The sequence below is a fragment of the Empidonax traillii genome, unplaced genomic scaffold (genome assembly GCF_003031625.1).
Source record: "Empidonax traillii isolate 1590-97213 ecotype Southwest subspecies unplaced genomic scaffold, ASM303162v1 scaffold616:size383281, whole genome shotgun sequence".
In the NCBI taxonomy this organism is placed as follows: domain Eukaryota; kingdom Metazoa; phylum Chordata; class Aves; order Passeriformes; family Tyrannidae; genus Empidonax; species Empidonax traillii.
In genome coordinates this window covers 311490-335274 of record NW_020955809.1, presented here as the reverse complement: position 1 = coordinate 335274, position 23785 = coordinate 311490, and the positions used below count along the sequence as shown (strand labels likewise).

The following is a 23785-nucleotide window of genomic DNA, read 5'->3' as shown; positions in this document are numbered from 1 at the left end:
TAACTCTCTCTGACGTGGACTTTGGGACACAAGAGAATCACTTCCTTCTCCTCCCCTTTCTCTGACTTTAAAGAATCTCCTGAAAAACTGCATTCCAGCTATTTACACATTTGTCACTCTTTTAAGAAGAACAGATCAAATGACCAAATGACCCATCAGTTCTAAAAAAAAAAAAGGTTTTCCTATGTCATGCACAACTCCAAAAAAAAAAAAAAAAAAAAAAAAAAAAAAAAAAAAAAAAAAAAAAAAAAAAAAAAAAAAAAAAAAAAAAAAAAAAAAAAAAAAAAAAAAAAAAAAAAAAAAAAAAAAAAAAAAAAAAAAAAAAAAAAAAAAAAAAAAAAAAAAAAAAAAAAAAAAAAAAAAAAAGAGAAAAGAAACCAGGAAGTAAATATGGCTCCAAGTTCAACTGAAAAATCTGGGAAAGCAAAAGAATTCCAAGGCCAAAGAGAGAAAACTGAATTTCGAAAGCCACTTCCCTAAAAGACTTGGATAGGGAGTACATGGGATCCAGGTGGGTGGTTGCCTGGGTTGGGTTCTGGTTTCAGACTCACACTGAACACTGAATATTCATCGGGATGAGTGGGAACTCAGCAGACCAAGAGCATTATCAGCTGCACAAACCATGCAAGAGTGTGCTGGGAGTTGGATTTTCTCCTTGTATTCAGCTGACAAGTTCACTTGGAAGCAGAAATTTCGGATCTACTGCAGCTAAAAGGAGGTTTTTCCAGAGGGAACAAGGTGGGCCCTGATTCCCAAGGCCGTAGCTACGGGCATGGCTGAGGTGAAAGCACAAGCAGCTGCACAGATTTCAAACTGGCACATGCTCAGTATTTTGCTGATTAAGATCTTAAAGTTACTGGGATGGGATTTGATAGGAAGTTCTCAGAAACAAACCCCTCCAGTCCAACGTGTCGGCATGTGGGTTAGGGGCTGGATTCTGTAAAAATGTCCCCCAGAGGCAGAGCCAAGGAATTGCTCAGCCTGGGATTTGGTTGAGTCTGGCCCTCAGGAATAACTGAACCATGGAAAATGCTGAGTTGGAAGGGACCCATCAGGATGATGGAGTTCAACTCCTGGCCCTGCCCAGGACACCCCAAAATCCCACCCTGTGCCTGGGAGTGTTGCTGACACACTCTTTGAACAGGCCTGGAGCTGTGACCACACCCTGGGGAGGCTGTTCCAGTGCTCAACCACCCTTGGGATGAAAAACCTTCTGCTGAGATCCAACCTAACCCTCCCTGGCTCAGCATCCTGCCTCTCCCTCGAGTCCTGTCCCTGTTGAACCTGCCACGTGCTTGACTGAAGCGTGGAATTCACAAAGTGGTCTGAATAAAGGGTCACACAGAAATGGCAAAAAACTCCTAAAAAACCAAACCCACTCCTGAAAGGTTCTGTCCTGCAAACAGAGGGGAAGCAGAGCAGGGTCTACTCTGCTTGAAGGATAATAAAATCTGCACTAAACAAGGGATGGAAGAGTTAGATTCCACCACCAAAGGGAAATGTCTCCAAGAGGACAAAAAAAAAAACCCTCTCCCAAGATTGAACTTCAGAAGTTCAGCTCCTTTCCTGGTTATGTTAACTGTGAAGAAAATAATGCCATTTGTGTCCAAAGTAGAGGGGAAAAAAAGAAAAAGAAACTCACATGACAAATGCACAGGTGTAAAATCTTCAGCATCCATAAAAATGAACTGAAGCTCCTTGTTTTTGCTATTTTTTTTGTTGTTTTGTGTTTTTTTTTTTTTTTCTTATTTTTACCAGTGAGGCCATCTTAGGTTTATATACAAAAGTAAAACTGAAAATATACTTTTGTTCTCTGTACACGTAAATTTTTTTTTCCCCCTAAAAAAAGGAAAAAAAAAAAAAGAAGAAGAAAAAAAAAAACGAAAACGAAAGAAAAAGAAAAGAAAAACAACAAACCAACAAACAAAACCAAAACAAACTCTGTTTTATGTTTCTAACATAAAGTAAAACCAAGCACAAAGATTTTCCTCTGTCCAAAAGGATCAGTCCAATGAGATAATGTCTGGTATGATACCAAAGATTGACGCCGTGTCCGTGCTGCTCCTACTTGCAACGGGATGCCCATGATTCTCTCGCAGGCTGTTGGAGGAAACAAGACTGCTGTTACTGCCACTATTGCTACCATTTGTGGCTGGCAGGGAACTGCTTCCTCCTGCATTGAGCTGATCGAGAAACATCTGGGATGAAGTGTAGGGGAAAAAACGGGAGTGTAAAAGTTCTTGATCATCGGACGCGGAAACCGCCGCGGCTGCGGCGGCAAGGAGGGAGGTGTTGTAATGCTGGGGGGAAAAACAACAAGTTAAACTTCAGACACCGACAGCTTGAATTCAGAGCAGCACAAGGTGAAGGGGTTTGTCAAGCTAAAGCTCTGGCAGGTTGGGGGTCTCACAGGGTTTTCAGCGAGGGGAGCGACGCAGCGGATTTTTAGCTCTGCGGCCCCTCAAGTCTGAAGCCAAAAGTGGCTTCAGAATCCTAAAACTGGCTTCAGAATCCTGAAACTGGCTTCAGAATCCTAAAACTGGCTTCAGAATCCTAAAACTGGCTTCAGAACTCCAAAAGGAATTGGAAATACTGGTGTTGGTAAGATCAAACACTACCACGGGAACAGGACTGGCCACAGTCCTAAAGAAGGGGAAGCAGCAGCACTGTTTCACCTCTGCAAAAACTCCCTGGTGGCAAAACTCCCCAAAATTCAAAAAAAATACTGTGCCATCCCCTCAGAAGTCAGAGATCAACCCCAGCTGGGGCAACTCTACGCTGGTGAGGAAGGCACTCTGTGAAAAATGCCTTTACAGACAGTTTATTCCCACAGGATGGAGCCAGGGCTGTCCCAGGTTATTCCCTCTGGGGCAGCCCCTGAAAGGCAAGAGCTTGAGCTATCAGGAATCAAGTTTTAAATCCAACTTTTCTGGGGGGTAATGCTGCTCTTTACGGAACACTCAGGCTGCTCAGCCTTGCTCCCCAGCATTTCTGCACTGGCACAATCACTGCAGCACTGACTTGTTGCAGAGTAATTCACTTATCTGTGTTTTAGTGAATGTTCCTAAATCCAAATTCTGCAGTGCAGGCTCTGCTCTTCATCAGGATATGAAAGAATCCCTCTGGATTTAGAGCCATTTTCCTGCTTAGCAGAGCAGGAGGGGCAGGTAAAGACACCCCAGCCCCTTCTTTCCTTGGAGGAGAAGTGACCAGAGTCCCAGAGGTGGCACCTCAGGACTGGAAAATTAAGGAGGTGCTGCTGCACCTTCAGGGCCATCCCACAATAAAAACTGGGTGCTCAGCTTAACCCCTGGATACCAAACTGTTTATTTTTGGTTGTGCCTTATCCTTCACCTGTGCTTGGGCAATGCTTGTGTTTGGTCACAGCTTGTGTACAAAAAATAAAGCTGCAGACTCCCTGATTGCACACCTACAGCATAAATCTGCTCCTACACAGCCAGGCCAGCAAGTCCTGCTTGGAAAAGAACGTTTGCCACAGGACTTGATTCTCCTTGACTTACCTGATTGTCTCCTGACAGGAAAGGGAAGAAATCTAAACCTGTGAAGAGACAAAAAGTAAAAATTAGGCTTCTCAAAACTCCTCATTTCTTCACCATTTATTCTGAAATAAAACCAGCATAATATCCATGACACTTCAGAGTTTTTTCACTACCAGAGATATTAACCTAGCTTTTTTTTCCCTTTACAATAGTTATTATTGCTTGGAGAGCTGTATTTATAGGTGCAGAGTCAGGAGCTCACCTTGCAAGTCATAAGGCATTGGTGTCATGTGGAATGGATGCCTGTAGTCTTGGATAAGTGATGTGTTGATGTAGCTGGTGTCAACAGCAGGAAGGCTTGGTGTTCTTGACACAGGAGATGCTTGATGGGGTAAATTCAAAATGCTGCAAGGAACAAAGGCTTGTTACAAACACAGAAGACTCTTGGCTTTCTTGTTATCCCATGCAGGGGGTGCTTATTTTCAAACTTTCCCAATTTAAATTTGAATTTTCCCATTTTAACTCCGTAATTCAAAATGCATTAAGAACTTGGTGAAAGGTGTGCAACAGCTCCCTTGTTAAATTCCAAAGCTTCACAAATGCACCTCAATGGATCCTGGTAGGGAACACGTTCCCCAGGCTTTCCCCTCACACTGCTTTATCAGGAAGGTTAATTCAGTCCCAGACAGTTGAAATGTAGTAAAATTTAAAGGAAAGTTCAGTCTCAAAGAGCAGAAAGTGAGGACTCTCACTGTAAATGGTACTGGGATCTCTGCTGTAAAGATGTTACTGATACTCCCAAGACACCACCAGACAATCCTAAAGGAATCCTGAACCCAACCCCCCGCCAGGAATCAGAGTAACAACACCAAACACTGACACTCTGCAAGGCAATCAGCAAATGAGGACATTAAAGAAAGGTCCTGAGCGGTTTTAAGTGGTCACTGAGTCATTCCCATTCCTGGAGGAGGAATCACTGCAACAACAGGATCCCTCTGGTTTAGGCTGGGTTTTGATCCCTGGATATTTATGTAAACAAGGAGCTAATTCCAGCCTGGCTGCTCAGGTGTGACCAGGTTGTGGCAAAGCCCACACCCTCCCACACCACACCCTGCTTCTCCTCGCTCTCCCCAAATGTGCTGCTTTTCCTTTTCCCTGGGGAACAAAAGCGCTCCCAGACTTGCACAAACCAGACTTCGAAGCCACAATTTTTTTGCCCCATTTTACATCATTTGCACAAATACAACTGAAATACCTCCCTGTGTGGCACACTTAACAAATCAAAGTGGTGATTCCAATCTTAGGCCTTGTGAGCTGAGAGCAAACCCATGTGCTCTGAGCTACTAAGTGAGGATATAACCCAAATACAGAACTTTCTAGATGTAATTTATTTTAAAATTTATGACTTCTGCCCACCATCAGCAGATTCTCTCTGCACTGGCCTGTTTTATCCTCACCCCTTATTGTTTATTGGTGATGCTGGAGATATGGAAGGACAGCTCCTCTTGGCAGATGGTTCCTCCTCCTCCTCATCTGATGAGCTGTCGATGGTCAAATCGATCACTTCCACTTTCTTATTTTTATTTGACTGTTGGTGAGAAGACACCTGATGTTCCAAGGAAGAGCTTATGCATCCTACACAAAGCAAGTCAACAGGAAAAGCTGCAGCTTAAACCAGCACTACAATCAGAACATCACAGTTTTATTATAAAGCTGTAACTTAAGACAACAAAATTACAAGCCCCAAACAGGTATTACTCAAGTACTTATTGTCACAAATGATCACTAAAGCTACAAATACACATTTAAAAATGAGCATTTTGAGAAGTTAAAGGACCATCAACACTTTGGGGTTCCCACTGTAGGAAGTTCAGTCCACACCCCCCAAACATGACTCACCATCCACGCCGTTGTAAGATGCTGTCACTTCCTGCACCTCCTTCTTGGATCTCATGGGAGCCCAGGATCCGTCCTCCTTAAACTGAATTTCGTCACAATCTGTACAAAACTTCAGGATTTCCATGAACAACCTGGCCATCAAAAACATTTTGACATCAGCCCTCAAAAAGAGCTCAATTCCTCTTTTCTCCTCCAATACCCTTATTAGTCAGTACAAGTCTGAATTAGTGTTAAACCAAAAGCTTTCACTGCTCTACCTTTCTCTCATCTGCTTCCTTGGCAAAAAGGGACAGTGGGAAAAATTCAAGTATTATCCAAGAGAAAAACGTGCACATTTCTCTCAAAGCACTGGGAGTGGAATCCTGCAGAGCCCCTGACACAGAACTCTCCTTCTCCCAAGCCAAGGGACGGATGTGAACCAGGATTTAAAAAATCTCCTCCTTACCCACATTTACCTTTGCCAGTACTTAACTGAGGAAGCCCATCTTTAAAGGAGTCCATACAGCTGAGAATTTAGGGACTTGTATTTCCTGAAACTTCCTAACCAATGCTGAGCTTGGGAATCTGAACTTGCAGCCTCTTCTCCTACCGGCACCTCCTGAAACTTTGGGATCCTGGCACCACATCACTCCCAGTGGGAATTCCAGCTTTGGACCAGGACTATTCCTGTGGTTCTGCAGGAAAGAGACAGTCCCCTCTTTCCCAGACTGAAAACATTTTCTAGCAATAACCTTCTCTTTGGGATGCTCTAATTAGACCAGCTAATCTCCAACCTCTGCACCTGGCAACACAAGAAGAAATAAGGAAAATGTGTTGGGTTAATTATTGCTACTTTTTGGGTTTACTACTTTAGGCAGAAACCTCCACCAAGGAACCCTTGAGCTCTTGGATCCAAAGCAGAGGACCTGGAAATCTCAGGATCCAGGAATCCAAAGCAGCCTGGGCAGCCCTGAGTGGCTCTTCAAGGCCATAAAGGGGACCCCTGAGTGACCTTCAGCTCCCCAAAATGAAGCACATAATCCCTAAAAAAGGCTCAAATCATTTATGGGGTGTTTTTCTGGGGTTCTGTTTGTTTCAGGGTTTCTAGTTTTGCCTTCCAGGGTTTTGTTTGTTTGTTTTGGCATTTTTTGGTGGTGTTTTGGTGAGGTATCCTCAGAAGCCTCAACTTGCTCTCTTCCTTTATCACACTTTGGAAAGAAGATTCTTATCTAAGAAATTCAAATGCAAACCCAGCAATACACACTTGGCACAGACCAACCCTGGATTTATTTTTTTTTTTTTTAATGTTTTGCAAGGAGGCAGTACCAGGGGATCAATCTCTGTGTCACTTTGTACAGATGGCAACTCCCCAAGTGTGAAATTGTACATGGAATTGTACATGGATTTGAGGGGTGGCAGGATTTATTTGCTCTAAGGTGTCTGCTATTAAAAAACACCAGGTTTGTGCTGTTGCTCCATTAAAAAAATATACAACATGGGCTGTTTTCACCCAAGAATTCAGCACTATAGAACATGGAGGGGGAAAAAAGCCATTTTAGGTAGGATAGCTCGAAGATTTACCCAGGATTGGAAGGAATACCTTTCATTATTACTGAATTTACTAGTTTGATGAGCACAGTTCTTCCAGAACATTGAATGAAGAGGTGCCTGGTCGTTAATTCTTCACCAACAGCAGGGAAATTAAATAATGTGGTGAGTTAAAACAGATCCCAACCAGATCACCAGGAATTCAGAGCCCTGGCCGTGGACAACGAGAGGAGAGTGTGAGGAACACCCTTGATTTGCTTTAGGCTTCACTTACCCATCAATAATGAGGTGTTCATAGGGAGCCTTCTTGTCACACACAGGGCACACCCAGGTTGGTTTCTTCTCGTTCATCTGAATATAGAGAGTGGCATCAAAGCACTGCAGGTGGGAGCAGGTGAGGGCCCTGCAGGGGATGGTCAGACGCATCTTACCAAGCTGAAAGGGAAAAAAAACAAACAAACCACAAGATTAAACCAAGATTATGTTGCTTTGGTATTAAATGAACCATCAGGGCTTTTCTGTCTGAAAAGGGACAGGTTGAGTTTTACTCCAGAAAACTCTCACAAATCTGAGGTTTGTTTAAAATACATGGCATGTTCATTGCTGCCTCATTCCTGTAGGCCTGAAATGGCACAAAAGTGAATTAAATCATATTTTAAAGTATATTTGATCAAGGAAACTGAGAATACAACCTGCCATATTCCTGAAAGAAAATACAGGGCTCACTGAGCACCTGGAACGTACCAATGTCCTTGGATGGACCAAAGAAAGAATTCTTCTTCTTTAGTATTTTATCATTAAAGTATCATTACACCGAATGCAAAACTGATTAGACAGTGAAAAGCACTTCATATTAATCTGAAATAAGTTTCCCTCTCCTCACAAAGCCCAAGCAGTTGTTTTGTGGCCAAGTGCTTACTCTGCAGTTTAGGAGGGGCTTGGACTGACCACACTAAAGGCAAGAGGTAGGAATGTCTAAACAAGGCTTTTCCCACATTAAAAACCAACAAAACAATTACTTACTAAGAACTGTTTATCCTGAGGAGTTTGAAGTGATCCCTATTTGGCTAAAACACACCCAGTTCCAGCAGTGGGTGGGAGCAGAACTGGTTCCTGGCCTGGCTCAGCCCAGCCCCGTGGCCAGGCTGATCCTCAGCAGTACAAGAGGGATGCCACAGGATGGCACCAATCTCCCAATATCCCCAAACTCAACACAATCTCAAGAACAAAGGCTCCACTCACAGGCCACCACTTCCTCCATGATGCTGGCATATTTTTTTATTCCCCCTGAGCAGAAATCCCTCCACCCCGTTCCCAGTAAACCCAGTGGAGCTGCAGGATCTCCCTTGTTTTTCCTCCCTCTGGCTCTCCAGTCACTGTCCCAGACCCCCCAGCAGATGGGAGGGGGGCACAGAATTCCCAGGGGAGCCCCAGGAGTGGTGGCAGAGCCTCAGCCAACGGCAGGAGGTGCTTTTTGTGCCATGTGTTTGGAACCCCCTCCCCCAAAATCCATGACCAAGCACGTTATTTCCATCCCATAACCAACCCTCCAGCACAGCAAGGCCCCCCTGATCCATGTCTGTCAGGAATTCTGATCTCCCAGATGGTGGGTCAATGGCTCATTTGCCTTTTGGGCACAGTAAGGCTCCCAGCTCAGGGAGCACCAAGAGTAAGGACAGAAAACCTGGAGGGTTCTCTGTGGCTCCAAATAAAAACCAGGAAGGTGAGAGACAAGTGCTGCAGGAAGGGCATAAATACCCATCTCCTGGGGGGGAAAAGCAGGTTGAAACCAGAAACGTTTTCCCCAGGTTTTGGCATAAAACCTGAACCCCTGATTTCTCAGGAGCAGTTAAATGTAACCAAAAATCAGCATATTCAGTGTTAACAGGCTGATGCTCCTTTCCCATTTTTGGATCAGCTCTGCCACACTGAGTCAGAACTGACAATAAAAAGGCCCTAAAAGGAGGGGTGCATCCCAACTTTGGGAACCCTGTGATTCCCAGCACTGTGGCTGTTTGATTCCTGCCTCCTGGCAGCCAAAGAAACGCTGCATTAATTCCTTTTCCAAGCACACAAAACACTTCTATCTGAAACCGGCTCCATTCTGAAAAAAAAAACCCCAAAGCAGGAGCTGAGGATTTGTAAACAAAGCTGCAACCCCCCCCCAGTAAAAGGCTACATTTGGAATTTCTGCTCAGTTAAATATTTGCTCCGGTTGCAGAGCCTGGGATTTATTTATTTGTACTTCCAGGAGGGGAAAAAAAAAAAAAAAAGAATTCAAGTGTCTTCCTGAAATCCAGGCTCAGAGCAGCCCCTTTGCTGTATCCTGGATGGATCCAGGCAGCAGTTTTAAAGGCAGTTTTCCCTCCCTGGTCTCTGAGGCCTCTGTGCTATAAAAAGCTCGGGAGCAATCCAAAACAAATTCCCAGGAAGCTCCTCCTCTGTGCTGTTCTGAGGGCAAAAGAAAGGTTAGATAGAGAGACTAAACCCAGCACCCCCAGTTATTTTATTGGATATAAAATCCCACCCAGCAGAGGGGAGAGCGGCACCCCCACACTCCCAGAGCTGAAGGAACATCATTCCCCTCATTCCCTGATTTTTCATCCTGCTCCTGGAGACCGAAGCGGCATTTTCAGGGTGTGTTTTCAGAGCGTTCAAGATGTAAAAAAACAACCACAAAAATCGAGACAAAAAAAAAAAAATTCTCCCCGAGCCAAATGCTTATGAATTATCAAGTAAGAACATGGAGGCTATAAATGACATCACAGTCAGACCTGAGCACAGCCTGGATCGAGGTAAAACCTTTCTGTCCACAGGCTGAAAGGCTCAATCTCTGTCCCAGTGAACCTGTGATGGGTTATTCCAAGAGCTACAGTAAAATCACGCAGCACTGAATAAAGAATACACTGGAAAAAGTCAAGTGTAGCCGTTTTGTAGGCATTTAAATAACAAATACACTCAGAATAACCTGCTGTAGAGTTTGCTTTTATGTGTCTCACAAAAAGAGTAAATTTTAAAGGGCAAATTCTGGCAAAGGTGGGAATTCTGAAGAGTCACATCCTACCGTCTGATGCTGTTTTGTTGTTTTGCCCCTGGCAGAACTCAGAGAGCAAAAGAGAATTTGGCACCTTTAGGCTCTGCCAAACCTGCAGTCCTGAAGGGAATATTGTAGGGGATATTCCTGCTCTAATCCCAACCCACCTGAACTGCATCCAGAAGAAAAAAATGCACCTAAAAGCACTGCAGAAGGGCTTTTATCAGACTGGAGGCAATGAGGACAAAGAGAAACGTGTCAGAAACCCCCCCCAAGAATGATCTATAAACCAACACTTGGACAAATCAAATACAGCTGAAGTAAAAACCTGTATTTCTGCAAGAAATCTTTCCTACAGATTAATTTTACTTTCCTTATAAATTCCTCATCTTCCTTAGTCAGAATCAATGCTTGATATGGAGAAAGTCTGAAGATCATGACAATACCCCATTTAAAGATTTATAAGAACATAAAACACATATAAAAATAAATACGATGTTAATTGCGCTTTTTACGAGGCAAAACTCACACCTCTAAAAGTTTATCTTGAAGAACATATTAAATAACTGGAGAAATAAGCTTCAGTTTTGCAAGAATAAAGTCAGTTTACTTATTGAGATTTTAAAACTGAGAATTTCATGTCCAGTTCGAGCAGATTGAGCCAGACCAGGAAACAGATGTATCCCTAATCTTGAGAAGAGGTTAAAAAGTTATACTGTAATAAAGAGATTATGTCAGTCAATACACAGAGCAAGTATTCTGGAGCACTGCACCCGAAACAAGTCTCAAAAAAGTGCACATCATGTTAATATTGTGCATTTTACCACTGACAACATAAACCCAGGCATAAACCACTGCACCCGTTTGGTAAAAAAAACATTTAGCAGGTCAAGAAACTGGTTGTCTGTGCCACTTTTACCTTTTCTGCAACTATTTCTCCCAGCTCAAATTTAGAATAAAACAAATTTGGTTTGATCAACCTCAATGAAACTGCTTTATTTTTAGCTGAAGATTATTGAATATTCAAAGTATTTAACACAGAACCGATTTCAGATACAAGATGCTCAATACTCTGACTGCAGGAACTGTCTGAAGAGCTGCTTTTAACAGTCAGGTTTCCCCACCCTACCCCTGAGAAGGGTTTTATCAAATCAGAGCCCCAAACTTCACACTCAGGTGATGAGATTTAACCAGATTTAAATGACAGATTTAAATGTATGCTTACATATATTTTGAATAACATCTCCAAGCTAATGGAACACTTGGCTCCTCAGGGGTGTATCACATGCTTTTAAAGCACAGTGATAGATAATTTTCTATCCCTACAAAGTTAAACCAGGTAAACACGAGGTAACCTCTCCCACACACATCCCAGAACAGCCACATTTTAATCAGAATCAGTTTGGAGGGAATAAATAAAGACTTACTGGACAAAGAAGAGACACTCTTAAGCTTGTTGTTGCTATTTCACTGTCTGGGTCAGCAGTCAGCTTCTCTTTAACTGTTATTTGAAAGAAGAAAAGGTGGATTTTAGGTTAATTTGGAACATAAATTGGATGATAAAGAAATAAAACAGGACTAAAACCATGTGCTAAAGTTTCTATTGGAAGCCATACTCTGACTGTTCTTCCAGACTCACATAAGTCACAAAAACAGAAATTACTCTCTGGAAAGCCCAGAAACAACAGGACTTAAGAAAGTGAAAAGCAGAAAAGCTCATCTTAAACCAAGATCCTTAGAAAATGTACTTATACAGAGAGGGCTTTCCTCATTTACAGGCAGCTTGGCACTTGACCATTAGTTAAAATGCACCAGCAAGATGAGCCACACTGATTTCACTTCCAGCCTTCAAGCACATGAAGTGAATGTGTTAACAACTCTCACGTTCCCAAGGACCACTGTAAACCCCCAAAATGCTCATCAGGCAATCCTGTGATTTAAAACTGGAAAGCAAATTGAGAAACAGGGAATCAGAAATACTCTGGCAAAACCTGAGTTTTAAATAACTGCAGTGAAATATTAGAGCCTTTCACCTTTAAAGTCTTTCACTTCTCCCCACCCTCTAGTTTTACTTACACAAGTTTTATAAGCAGTCAGTGTTTAAATGAACAAATTAGCCCCATTTTTTTCCTGCTCTGAGCTGGCCCTGCACCCTCATTCTCACCTTGTACACACACAGAGAGGCAGCCACCTGGAAACTCTCTGGCTTTTTGTGCCTTTAAATCAAACTGCATTAGCACAAGGTACTGCCCAGCACTATGGAGCATTTATTGCTGGACTAGTTTCTTTCTTGTGCTGTGTAAAACACATTATGTGAGCATTAGAGAGCAAGAACAGCGATCAGGTGTTGGTATTTTCGCCCTCTTCCCGAAAAACAAACACGCAGCACTTTTTGCTTTCGTTTCTATTACACAAACTTAGACCAACGTGTTGTTGTCAGAGAAAACAATAAGGCAGCAAATCTCCCACTCCAGTCTGGAGGGGGCTGGGAGGAGGATTGTGCTGGACACTCTCCCTCCAGGCTCGCTGCAAACCCCGTGCCAGAGGAACAAAAACTGTGCTGATGAATCCTTTCCTCCTCAGCACCAGGTTCGGTGTCAGGCCTTCAGTTCAGCCTGAGGTGCTGAATTACCAGTTAACTGTATAAATACAGTTGTTCCATTCTGAAGAAACAAAGCCAGTATGGCTGAACTGAAAGAGATTCTCTTGCATTTTTCCCTTCCCAGTGTCAACAGGGTTCCTGGACCGGCTCCTAATCCAAACAAAGGCCTCTGAGTCTTTGAATTGGAACTGAATACAAAGAACACCACTATCAGATTCCCAAAACCCAGGGAACTGTAGGAAGTCCAAACCTCGGGCAGCACAGTCCTGTCTGAAATGTCCCTTTAAGAAGCTGTTTTCCCTGTTAAACAAGCAGCACATCAGACATACTCAGGGCTCTGGAGTGATCCGGGTTCCGAATTCCCTTCGCTCGCAACCTCTGCAGGAGCACCGTGGAGGACAACTGCTTCACCAGGTACACTGCCATGGAATAGTTCTGGGAACACAGCAAAGCGTCAGGAAGAACAATGCTGGCACCACAAGACAGCTTCTATTTCATACCACTTGTTCTGTGTTTCTACCAGACTCGAGATGGGCAAAGTTTTCAGACCAGGAAGTTTCCAGGGCTGGAGTCTGGGATGCAACACAAGTGACTTGATGCTTTACTGAGATTTAACTGCAAACCAAGCTATTAAAACAGCATTTAGGACACTTCTGGAAGTTCTATTTCTCATTCATGACATGCAGCCCCTTTCAGCAGGGTAATTTTACATTATCCTGTGTCAGTGCATTTAATTTTACAGGGGTGATGTGAGGTACTGCCCTGTGTCAATGGACTTAAGGGAAGCTGTCAGGTCAAAGAACTTAACCTTTTTTTCTTTTTTTTCCTAGTGAAAGCTTATTTTGTTTTCAAAATAGGAAAGTGAGCAGTGATGCTTCTTCCAGAGGAACACCTAAAAAGATGCATCAGTGCAGGACCTGCTGCTCATCTTTTCCTTCTCCTCCTGCACTTGACTGTGTCTGAAATGTGAACTTCCCTGCTGAAGCAGAGCAGGAGAAAGGCAGTGACAGAGTTCAGGAGTTCAGAGGGGCCGGGACGTGCTCTGGAGAACCAGCCCAAGAAGTCACCGCTCCCACGCCCTGTCCTGTCCTTCCCCTCCCAGGAGCTTGGGTCACTTCCTCAAGCAGAGCTCACCCTGCCCCTTTTCCTTCTCAATGCCAGGGAAAGGCCGTGGATGCTCCTTTCTGCCAATACTTGGGCATCCAAGCAGGTTGGATGCAGAAGTCCCAACTCTGCCAGGCCCCCCCTTCCCTGGAGGGCCAAGCTCTTCCTGGCACTGAGTTCAAACCACAGCCTGGCATTTCTGAAGCTCTGATTTTTCTTATAAGTTTCTAAAATAGCAGGTTATAAATGCCTACACTGTGCATTCATCAGCAGCACCCCAAAATGGAAAGGACAAGTCTCGTGTTCTCACATTAGGGTACATCAATTATTTTGATATAAACATTAATGGCTAAAGCTGTAGTTGCATTCATACAATTTAAAGTGAAAAATGAAAAGCTTCCCCCCAGCAACTGCCACAAGTGTTTTCACAAAAAAAAAACCCTATACAGTTGTGACATCTACTATCTTTTGTTTAGGATGCCACCAGCATGCAAAGGCGGGGTTTCAGTAATATATCTCACCACAAAATTACTCAAACTGAAATAGCATCAGAAACACCACATTTTAAATATTTTATTCTTACAATGACTGCTTCTCACATCGTTAAAAACCACTACTGCCTTTAACTTGTTTGTTTAATGCCTCAATTAGTATAGAAGTTAGAAAAATGCTAATTAACGCTGTGAAATTATTTACCGACAGCTTGAATCTACAAAGGCAGGAACTCGCCCAAGGCAGCTGCTCCAGAAGGCTCTTGAAACAGATTGGGTAAAAATCCCAGAGATGACTCCAGGAAAGGTAGAGAGCACCAGCTGGGACATGCAAGAGACTCTTGAGGTGAGGGGAAGAGGGGAATCCAAATTTTGTATTTTATGGGCATAGCCAGAAATAAAGCAATTCCTCACATTTAACTCTTGAAGAAGCACTTTAGGACTGTGTCTCATAAAATCACAGGATGGGATGGGCTGTGTTGGAAGGAGCCTTAAAACTCATCCCATTCCACCCCCTGCCACTGGACCAGGCTGCTCCAGCCTGGATTTGAGCACTTCTGGCATCTCATGCTCATGGAAAATTACCCAACATGTTCTTTATAACTGAAATATCTGTGAAGTCTGAGAACCAGCTAGTCCACAAGAGACTAACTCAGAGTCCAGGGCACTTCTCCTCCCTAAATCCTCCCTGATATTCCTAAGGACTCAGAGGAGTATCAGGATCCATCCACTTGCAGTGTGAACCAAAGCAGGTGCACTCTCAAATGCTCAGTTCTGATACTTGCAGCTCTCATGAGAGAAAAGAAGATTTTTTTTTTTTCCCAAAAGAATCTTCCAGCCATCATTTATTCCACAATCTGGATGGAGATTGTTTTCTGCCCCACAAGAACTCCCTCCTGAAATCCCCCTGGTGCTGTTTCATAGCTGCCCATTGTGCAGGACCGGGCTGTAAGCATTTTTTCCAGGCTGGTTCAGGAATCCTGGGCTTTGCACACTGACAAATTCTTGGACAAGGTTTCACCTCAGGACAATTCTCGGCACTTCTAACAACAGGATGGCTGCAGTGGCACCAGCACACGGTGCCCCTGTAATGCCCATCCAGCAGGTTTGGTGCCAGCACTGAAAGCACTTCACTAATTCATGGACTCATTTACTGAAGTCACTTTTTGCAGCATGTTCCAGATTTAATTGGTCCAGTGGAACATCAGCAATTTTATAACACCAGTTGTAACGTTCTGCCCACAGACACAAAAAAAAAAGTGGTAAAATCACGAGTTTTTAAATATGAAACAGAGGAATGGCAGTTGTGAGAAAAGAAATGTAAAATGGTAAATGAAACCTGCTGGGCCCTGCTGGGCTGTGATGCTTTGTGTCCCTGCTCTCAAGGGCCACTCTGTCCTGAATGTCACATGCTGGTTACAAAGCCAAAGCCAAGATAAGGTTTGTCGAGTCCCTGAAGTCAGGAAGAGCTTGAAGTCTGAAGTTTGGCCAAATCAACAAACAAAAATCTTCTGGGATGTCTTGATCTCGTTATCTGAGCCCTCAGTGAGTCACAAAGGTGGGTGGGGGGTGAAGAGGGAGAGCTCACACCACAAAACGTCAGTGCACTGATCTAAGGGAGCCCGTCCTATCTCCTGCCATCAAAATTCCATCAAAAGAAGGAACAGTCTAGTGCTGCTGCACCAAGGGTTTTCTGCACAATTAAACCTGCTTATCTCTCAGATCTTTCAAAGCACCAGCTCCCGAGGTCTGAGCAGCCACTCACCCTCCCAATCTCCGCCGTCCAGGAGACAACGATTGTGTTTGGTACCGTCGTGGACAACCTGACGAGTGAGGTAATGTTGATTGGTCTGCTGGGGCGCTTTGGTTCAACACCGTTTTTGGTTGGTGGAAGGTAGCCCTGGAAAGCAAAGCATTTCATCTCTCAAACACACATAAAAAAAAAAAGTCAAGACTGGCTTTGTCTTCTCCTCACCACAACCCTGCCCGAGCTGCGTCCCACCCGAGCCAGGCTCCTGCTTCTATTCCACCAGAGACAGGCATCAGACAGAGTTATCAGGTGTTTTAGAAGATCTTTCTCCTCACAGAGAAATCCAAAATCCCTGCCCATGGAATATTAAAAGGTCCCTCTCAGCAGTGCTACTGGACCTGCCTGGCCAACACTGCCCACTCCAACCCCCTGTGCTGCCCCAGGACTGTCACTGGTGTTTGTCAAACACAAAAATACACTGCCATGGCTTTTGGAAATTCAGCTCCTCCTCAGAAACAACCTACCCAATCTTTTCTAGTCACTCAAACACTGCAGAATGTGAAAACAAAGGTGAGGATAAATTTTCAGGCTAATTTTTGCCAGCCAGTTCCTAGTGGTGCTACCCAAAAAGGTGTATCAAAGAACATCTTACTTACTGGAAGGCTGCATGGTTTCCCATTTACTTTCACACACAGATTGGGTGGGAAGTGATCTTCTTGTGGACAACTGGTTTCTGATAAACAAAACCTAAAAGCAAAGAGCTTCCATCATCTTTCACTTTTAAAGTGACATCTCTTCCTACAAGGAATTTGTTTTCCACTGAGCAATGAAAGCACGACAGGTCTTGCTAAACACAGTCCTCAAATTATCTGCACATGTCACTGAGCAGGAAAGCCCCCCAAAATTACAGTGTTTCAAGATGGCTCTGGGTTCCCCCCTCAGATTCCCTGAGTTCCTCCCCCTGACTGACTCATTCACACAGGCAGGTTGCTGCTACACAAACAGCTCATCCCAGTTTCTCTTCTGCCTTTTCTCCAGACCTCTTGACATAAGCCCAAAGTTTCTCAAAGGACAAAAGTTAAGTCTCTTCCACTGTCCTGCCTCCAGGCAGCTGCTGAGGCACAGCCATGGAACCCTCAGGCCTGTGGCAGATCTCTTAGTTCAGGCAGTTTAATTTATTTATTTAAGTTCAAACAGGTTTATTTGCTGCTGGATCTGAGGCAGGACACACCCTTCCCTGTCCTGGGCCAGGATAATGGACAACAGGCCAAGGACCAAGTGCCTCTCAGTTCCACTGGATTCCTTCCAGGGGACCTGTCCCATCCCATCAGGGTACAGCTAATCAGGTTTCCCTCAAATCCTCCTCATCCCTTTGTCCAGCTGATCCCACACCAGGCCAACCCAACTTGCTGATACACAGGATTTTCATCAACTTATGATAAACTTGTGAAAACCTCTAAAATAATCGGCAGGTTAAGACTCAGCCTGGTGATTCCCAAAGTGCTGCCTAAAGAGAAGCAGCCCTTGGGTTGCCATGTCCATGGAATTCTGTGCCTGACAGCTCTGCCAGGAGATTTTGAGGGCCCAGGCACATGGAATCTGCCCGTGGAGTTACAGGAAGGAGGATTCACACAATCTACAACTACTAACAAGAAAATCAACCAGGATGACGCTCTTCTCCACCCTGGAATGCCTGACCTGCTGATACATCTGAAAAACCAGCAGCATGGAGAAGAGGCAGTAACACACCTACCTCAGCTGGACCTGTACTGTGAAGTCACATTTGGTCCCAGAAATATCCCTAGAAACAACAGAACACAGGTTAAAACACTGTTTTCACAGGAGATCCATCAACATTACAACATAGACTCCTCCAGAGTTTGCCCTAAGTTCAGTGTATGTAAAACACCCTTTTATATGGTGTTTATATGGTGTGTACCACACTTTGCTGCCTCTGGTCAGTCAAACCACCACTCTCAGGATACCTTCAAAGGCACAGTTTTTATTCTTCAAGGTAAATAAATCAATGACATTCTCATCTGACCTCTACCTATGTCCTTTTTTTTTTTTTTTTTTTTGTACACTATAAAGAAAATTCGGATAGGTCACTGTAAAATACCATCTTTATAGTGAATAAACAAAGAACTTGAGAAAGGATCTGGCTGGTGGCAGGGAAGGGCTGCAGGAAGCAGAGTTCTGTACCTGCACAGAACTTCACACAAGGGAAACCCACCCAAAACACCCCAAAAGTGGTGGAGTTTAATCCTCCCCTCCTCGCCCTCCTGCTCCCCATCAGAACTCCCCTTCCCTGAGCACTGCACACACCTCCCAGTTCGAAATGAAAGGGGTGGGGTGCTAAAAGTCCCTGCTCTAAGTTCTTTTCTCTGGAAACAACCCCACTCACATGGAACTGCTGATTTGCTGCACTTGTTGTGGCGTCAGTGCAAACGCAAAGCAGGTTTCTCGAAATCGCTGACTATTGTCTGAGGCTGCAAGAGAACAGAGAGCAACTTCAAAACCTGCACAGGGAACCATTCCCAGAGCCATCTCCTCTCACTGAACTCTCTCTGCACACACACTCATTTTTTACAGCCACACATCTGCTCCTGTGAACGGCTTCGGAGCCGGCGAGTCGCCGCTTAAACCCTCCTGTAAATAAAAATACAACGAGCAAACTCCGCACGCAGATAAAATGCACATTATAAAAGTGATTAAAGGAGAATATAGATTAAAATTGTGATACAGGTAATGGCAAAGCTGAGGCAAATCAGCTTGAAACCTTTATCAGCAGCTTAATGTCAAATGTTCTCTGATATTAAATGAATTCCTGGGAGTTCTCGTCCATCACTGTTTTATTTCCTTGAGCATCCAAGATCGTGGATTAGCCTGTAAAAGTTCACAGAGGGACTGAAGCACAACACATGCAACTTCTCCCACTTCAGGAAGGTATTTTATGGAGTTAAATGCACTAAAATATATGTAATATGGCAATAACTCACGAGATATGCAACTATAAAATCTGCTTTTAAAGCCCTTCATAGCATCCCAGAACAAAACAAACACTGCTCAAGAGTTAATGCTCCTGCTGAAAATCAAAAGTCATGTTAAGTATCTCCAAAATAGTGCTTTTATCTAAAACAAATCCCTTCCCAGGGCTACAGGCACAGAGAGTTACATATCAGCAATGAAAATGGCTTTTTAAAAAAAATAAATTAAAAGGAAGAAGCATCTCCCCAGAGAACTGTTCCACACTCTCACCAACACATACATTGAAGTGCAAGTTAAAGCAGCTTTTCACTCAATTCCACTTCTCTTAATAATTGTATAAGGCCATGAATAAAAATACACTGTGCATTAAAGACTGGAGAAATGGATCAGGTTTTGGTTTACTACAATGCACTTCCTGACTCAGCCCTGAGTGACAGATGAGTGAGAACTTCAGGGGGAGACTCCAGATATTCTGTTCAAAGCAGCATGTGGTGGGCTGGAACCAACAATAGCAAAGACACTGAGTGAGTACAAATATTAACAGCAGCAATCTCCCCAAATTTACATTCCTATCTTTCTTGCGTGGCAGTGCTACAATCTGTACACTCATTACATTATGCAATAGGTAATAATCATTATAGAGAATATATTTTATGTATTACAGGTATCAATAGATATTATGATCAGCTGCTCCAAAGCTGGATGGGCAGGAACAGGTAACAAACTTCTGGGACAATACCAGCCAACAGGAAACCTTTTAAAAACCATAAATTATTTCTCTAACTCGTTATATTTTGATATCCATGCGTTTCCTCTCAACCAGCCATGGCAGCAAAATGTGAGAGTTTGCAGGAAACAGAAACACAAAGTGTACAATGAACAATGAAAAGCTGTTTGAACATTTGGTTTCCAATACAGTTTTACACCTATTTTTAGTTATCAATGGAAAAGTCAGAATTACACATTGTCATCGACAAAAGCTGAATCAGCAAGGCTAAAGCTCTGCAGAGCTGAAGGAATTCCAGGTATTATTCCCTAGTGCTATATGCTTTTATCTGCCTGGTTTATTTTCCACCAGTGGATTATCTGCTTCACCCCACAAATTGTCGACTTTGGCTTTATTAGAAAAGTTCTGGAAGGTTTTTGTGAACTTTTGCTGTGAACTCCAACACCTTTCATTAAAGGCTGCTGAACATTTCACTAGTGCTGCGTTCATTTAAACCTTAATTAGCCAAGATGTCAAATAGCAGTCACCAAAATTGTGCCCTTGTCTCACTGACTGTGAGTAAAATCCATGAGCTGCTGGTCCCAGTGGTGGCATGTTCCTCCAAACCAGCACCAACCCACACTCCATGTTCTCCAGGCACTGTTTTTGTGCACCAGCAACCCTGAGATTCCCACAGCAGTGTGGCCAAATTGCAAAGGAGGCAGAAAAAAAACTTGTTAATTAGGCAAAGATGCTCCAAAAGCCAATCAAATACAGCAAAACTCTCGACAGACTGAACAGGACAAGAACCACCTCACTCTCAACCACCACACAGTCACGGCCAGGCCCTTCAGCTGCTCCCAGGATACGACGCTGGAAATCTGGAATTTAGGCCCAGAAAAGCTGACAGATTTCTATTAATTCAGCTGGTGTTATCACAACACCAAACAGACCCTGGCAAGTCAAGCTCATCCTTTATTTCTGAATTCTGGAGTCTGATTAAAACCAGAACTATGCAAATATACAGTTTGATACGAGAAAACCATTTTGAGGGTCAGAAACACAACCAGGCCCTGCAAACAACTACTATTATTTAACAACAGAAAGGTAAAAATAGCTCTGCAATCGAAAACCAAGTGGATTAAAATAGACTTTATAATCTAATAAAGCTGAAATCAAGCCAGGACAACAGAATTAACATGGACATTCTTAAGAAAGACGCCAGGAATGTTTTTTGGAGGGTTGGGTTTTTTTCCCATAACTGTGAATTATTAGATATTATAACCTTTTCTTTAGCCCTGTCTGAATGGAACAGAGCTGGGAGGGTGAGCTAAGAGGCTGACAGGCCATGTCTCCTTTGCAAGTCCAGAAAGGAGGGATGTCTAAGGGACTTGTATTAATTTAATTTCAATATAAAGAAGGGCAGTAATTTCAAAGAAATACATGAAGCAGGAGCATCACTTTAGCTTGCTGCTCAAAAACTCCCTGGATCGTTCAGAAATCTGAAGGGGCACGTTTTGAGAGTGTAACACAAAGCTTTTCCAGCAGAATTATGTCATTCACTGAGTGCCAACAAGAACAGTTTCAGACATGTATGAAATCCATGTCTCATCTGACTGGGATCTCACTGCTTGGAGGGGGGAGTGTTTCCTCATTCTGCATCCATCCACCTAAAATCCAGGGAGGGTAATGCAGAAAATCCATGTTTTCTTGTAAACTTGTACAGACACTGAGAACCAGCACAGGCTCAGCTCTGCTGCCTCTGCAGGTCCCAATAATTAGTAAAACACACTCCAAAATGCCTCAGATGCTGCAAAAACATTACAGAGTTTCCCCTTCCAAGCTCTTCTTTTACCAGTTCACCAATTCCTGAATTATTCCGTGATTTCCATCAAGTTATGATCCAAACAGAATATGGGATTGGTGGATATTAATTGAGAGGGGCCCAATTCTGCCTTCCTGCCTGTGGAGCTTTCTTAAAACATTTCATGAGTAAAGGTTTCAAAATCTGAGGGAAAATCTATTTTATTATATTTTAATTACAATGCAGTTAATATATAGAATATATAATTATAATGTGATTGATGTATATAATCTATATTTAGTTTATATATAATTAATATGGGTTTAAAATATGGCAGTATCACCCACAGGTCCAAAACACTTAAAATCCTACATAAATAAATATATGTACATATACATAATCTATATATCACTTATATAAGTAATAATGGTACATAAAAGACATTTCCTACCAATTTTATTCTTTATTTTGGAAAACCCCTCCAGCACTAGAGTGAAAAAAAGGAACCCAGCTTGAGTGGCTGCATTTTCTACAGCTCTAAAAATATTCTGTTCCACCTCACCAGTACCCAGGGCTAAAAATAGCCACACAATCTTTCTGCAGCAAAATACCTCTCTTGCTGTCTTGAGAAAAAGCCACTCTCTCAACTCCCATTCAGGAACAGCCACCTTGAAGTCGTTAATGAATCTCCTGATATCACCTTGCTGAGGTGGAGGCGCCTCCTGATGCAACAGCAGCTGACCGATACACCGAGGTTAATCTTCCCATAAATCATCACCAAGTGCAGCTTATTAAATGCTGAAGGGAATATTTTACCTCCTAATACAGAGAGAGACCCGGACTAAAATTAAACTTGCACTTTACACCACAATTACTACCTGAGCTATCACTCAGCTGGCCCATTCCCAATGATTTCCAATAGCAGTGTGTTTACTTCCAAAGGCAAAAACACTTCTGTTAAGTAACAGTGTGAGGACTAGAGCAAATTTTTGCTGCATGCTGTAAGATAAACAAGAGATGCCTAATTGGTTATTCACTAACTTAACACACTGCAGAGTTTGGATTAATTACATTTCAATTTCATTAATAACATTAACCAGAAATCTAAATATTGCAGATTTAGATAGTCAACCCAACACATAGATATTATATATATATATATATATTTATGTATAATATCTGTCTACAACTTCCTCACAAGGATCTGAGGGAACAGCTGGAGCTGAGCCAGAGGAGGTTTAGGATGGATTATTAGGAAAAGGTTCATCATCCAGAGGGTGTTTGGGCACCAGAACAGGCTCCCCAGGGAAGTGCTCATGGCCCCAAGAAGTGTTTGGACAATGCTCTCAGGGACAGGGTGGGATTGTTGGGGCCAGGAGCTGGACTGCATGACCCTTGTGGGTCCCTTCCAACTCAGCATATTCCCTGATTCTCCAATTCTTGCTTATCTTCCCCAGATAGATAAAATACCTCATTTTTAGGCATCTTGCTTTTTCCTTGCATCCATTTCTGTTCAATCCTCCTTCAAATATCGCTCCTGAAAATTCCATCGCTGCCTCCAACCCAGGCCAAAATTCCCGTGTTTAGATCAAGGCCCAGAGAACAGCTTTGCAAATGGGAAAATCCAGGCAGGCTTTGGATCCTGTTCCACGGCAGCAGGAGGCAGGAAATCCGTAACCCAACACCACAGACCCACAGCTCCTCATCCTGGAGCCTCCTGGATCCCTCCTGACTGGGGTCATTTATCCAGCCGCTGTTTGCAGGTGGGATCCAATGCTGGAATGACTTGATTCAAGCAAAATCCAAGTGGGACAGAAGCACTGAGAGGACCCACGTCCATGGGGGATCTGCATCTGGGGATGCACCAGCAGGTCTTTAAACCCCCCCCAGTTTCTGATGTTCCTGGGTAACCAAGTGTTTACACATCAACACTTCCTGTCCTTTAACCACAACCTCTGTCGTCTTCTGGAAGCAGCAGCAGGGCCCTGCAAACCACCACCCACCATTCCCTCCACTTCCTGCTGCCGGGATCGGGCCGGACCCCTGCTTGGAGCCACCCTGTCCCCTGGAAGGCTGGAAAAGCCTCTCACCAATCACCAGAGCCATGTCAGGCCTGACACCCCACCCCAACATCCAAGAGCATGTCCTGCACAAGCCACAGACTCCTGGAAGCAGCTCGGCCGCTCCAGCGCCGGGAGCAATCCCACATTCCATCTCTGTCTCATCTCGGCCACTTCCCTCCGTTTCCATCACTTACCACAAGAGATGCTGCACAACCTTAACATTTCAAAACACTTCAAAGCTACTTGAGGAGAAGCACTTTAGTAAACACACGAGCCCTTCTTGCCTTGGCAGTGGTGATGAGCCCTTAACCCACTTC

General features: G+C 43.5%; 1 protein-coding gene across 2 annotated transcripts in view; it reads right to left on the bottom strand.

Moving 5' to 3' along the window:
• Window positions 1-352: 352 nt before the first annotated feature.
• PIAS1 (protein inhibitor of activated STAT 1) overlaps window positions 353-23785 on the bottom strand; it is a 52178-nt gene continuing 28745 nt past the window's right edge. Inside the window, exons 3-14 of one of the 2 annotated variants that reach the window (XM_027898682.1) lie at window positions 18312-18396; window positions 17661-17708; window positions 16564-16654; window positions 15923-16057; window positions 12892-12997; window positions 11388-11461; window positions 7201-7361; window positions 5400-5530; window positions 4958-5135; window positions 3763-3905; window positions 3522-3559; window positions 353-2300 (exon numbers count right to left, since the gene is read on the bottom strand). In XM_027898682.1, coding sequence (XP_027754483.1) covers window positions 2004-2300; window positions 3522-3559; window positions 3763-3905; window positions 4958-5135; window positions 5400-5530; window positions 7201-7361; window positions 11388-11461; window positions 12892-12997; window positions 15923-16057; window positions 16564-16654; window positions 17661-17708; window positions 18312-18396 — 1487 coding nt within the window. In that variant the 3' untranslated portion in view covers window positions 353-2003. The remainder of the gene's footprint in view (window positions 2301-3521; window positions 3560-3762; window positions 3906-4957; window positions 5136-5399; window positions 5531-7200; window positions 7362-11387; window positions 11462-12891; window positions 12998-15922; window positions 16058-16563; window positions 16655-17660; window positions 17709-18311; window positions 18397-23785) is intronic. The other variant, XM_027898683.1, reaches the window with a different exon arrangement.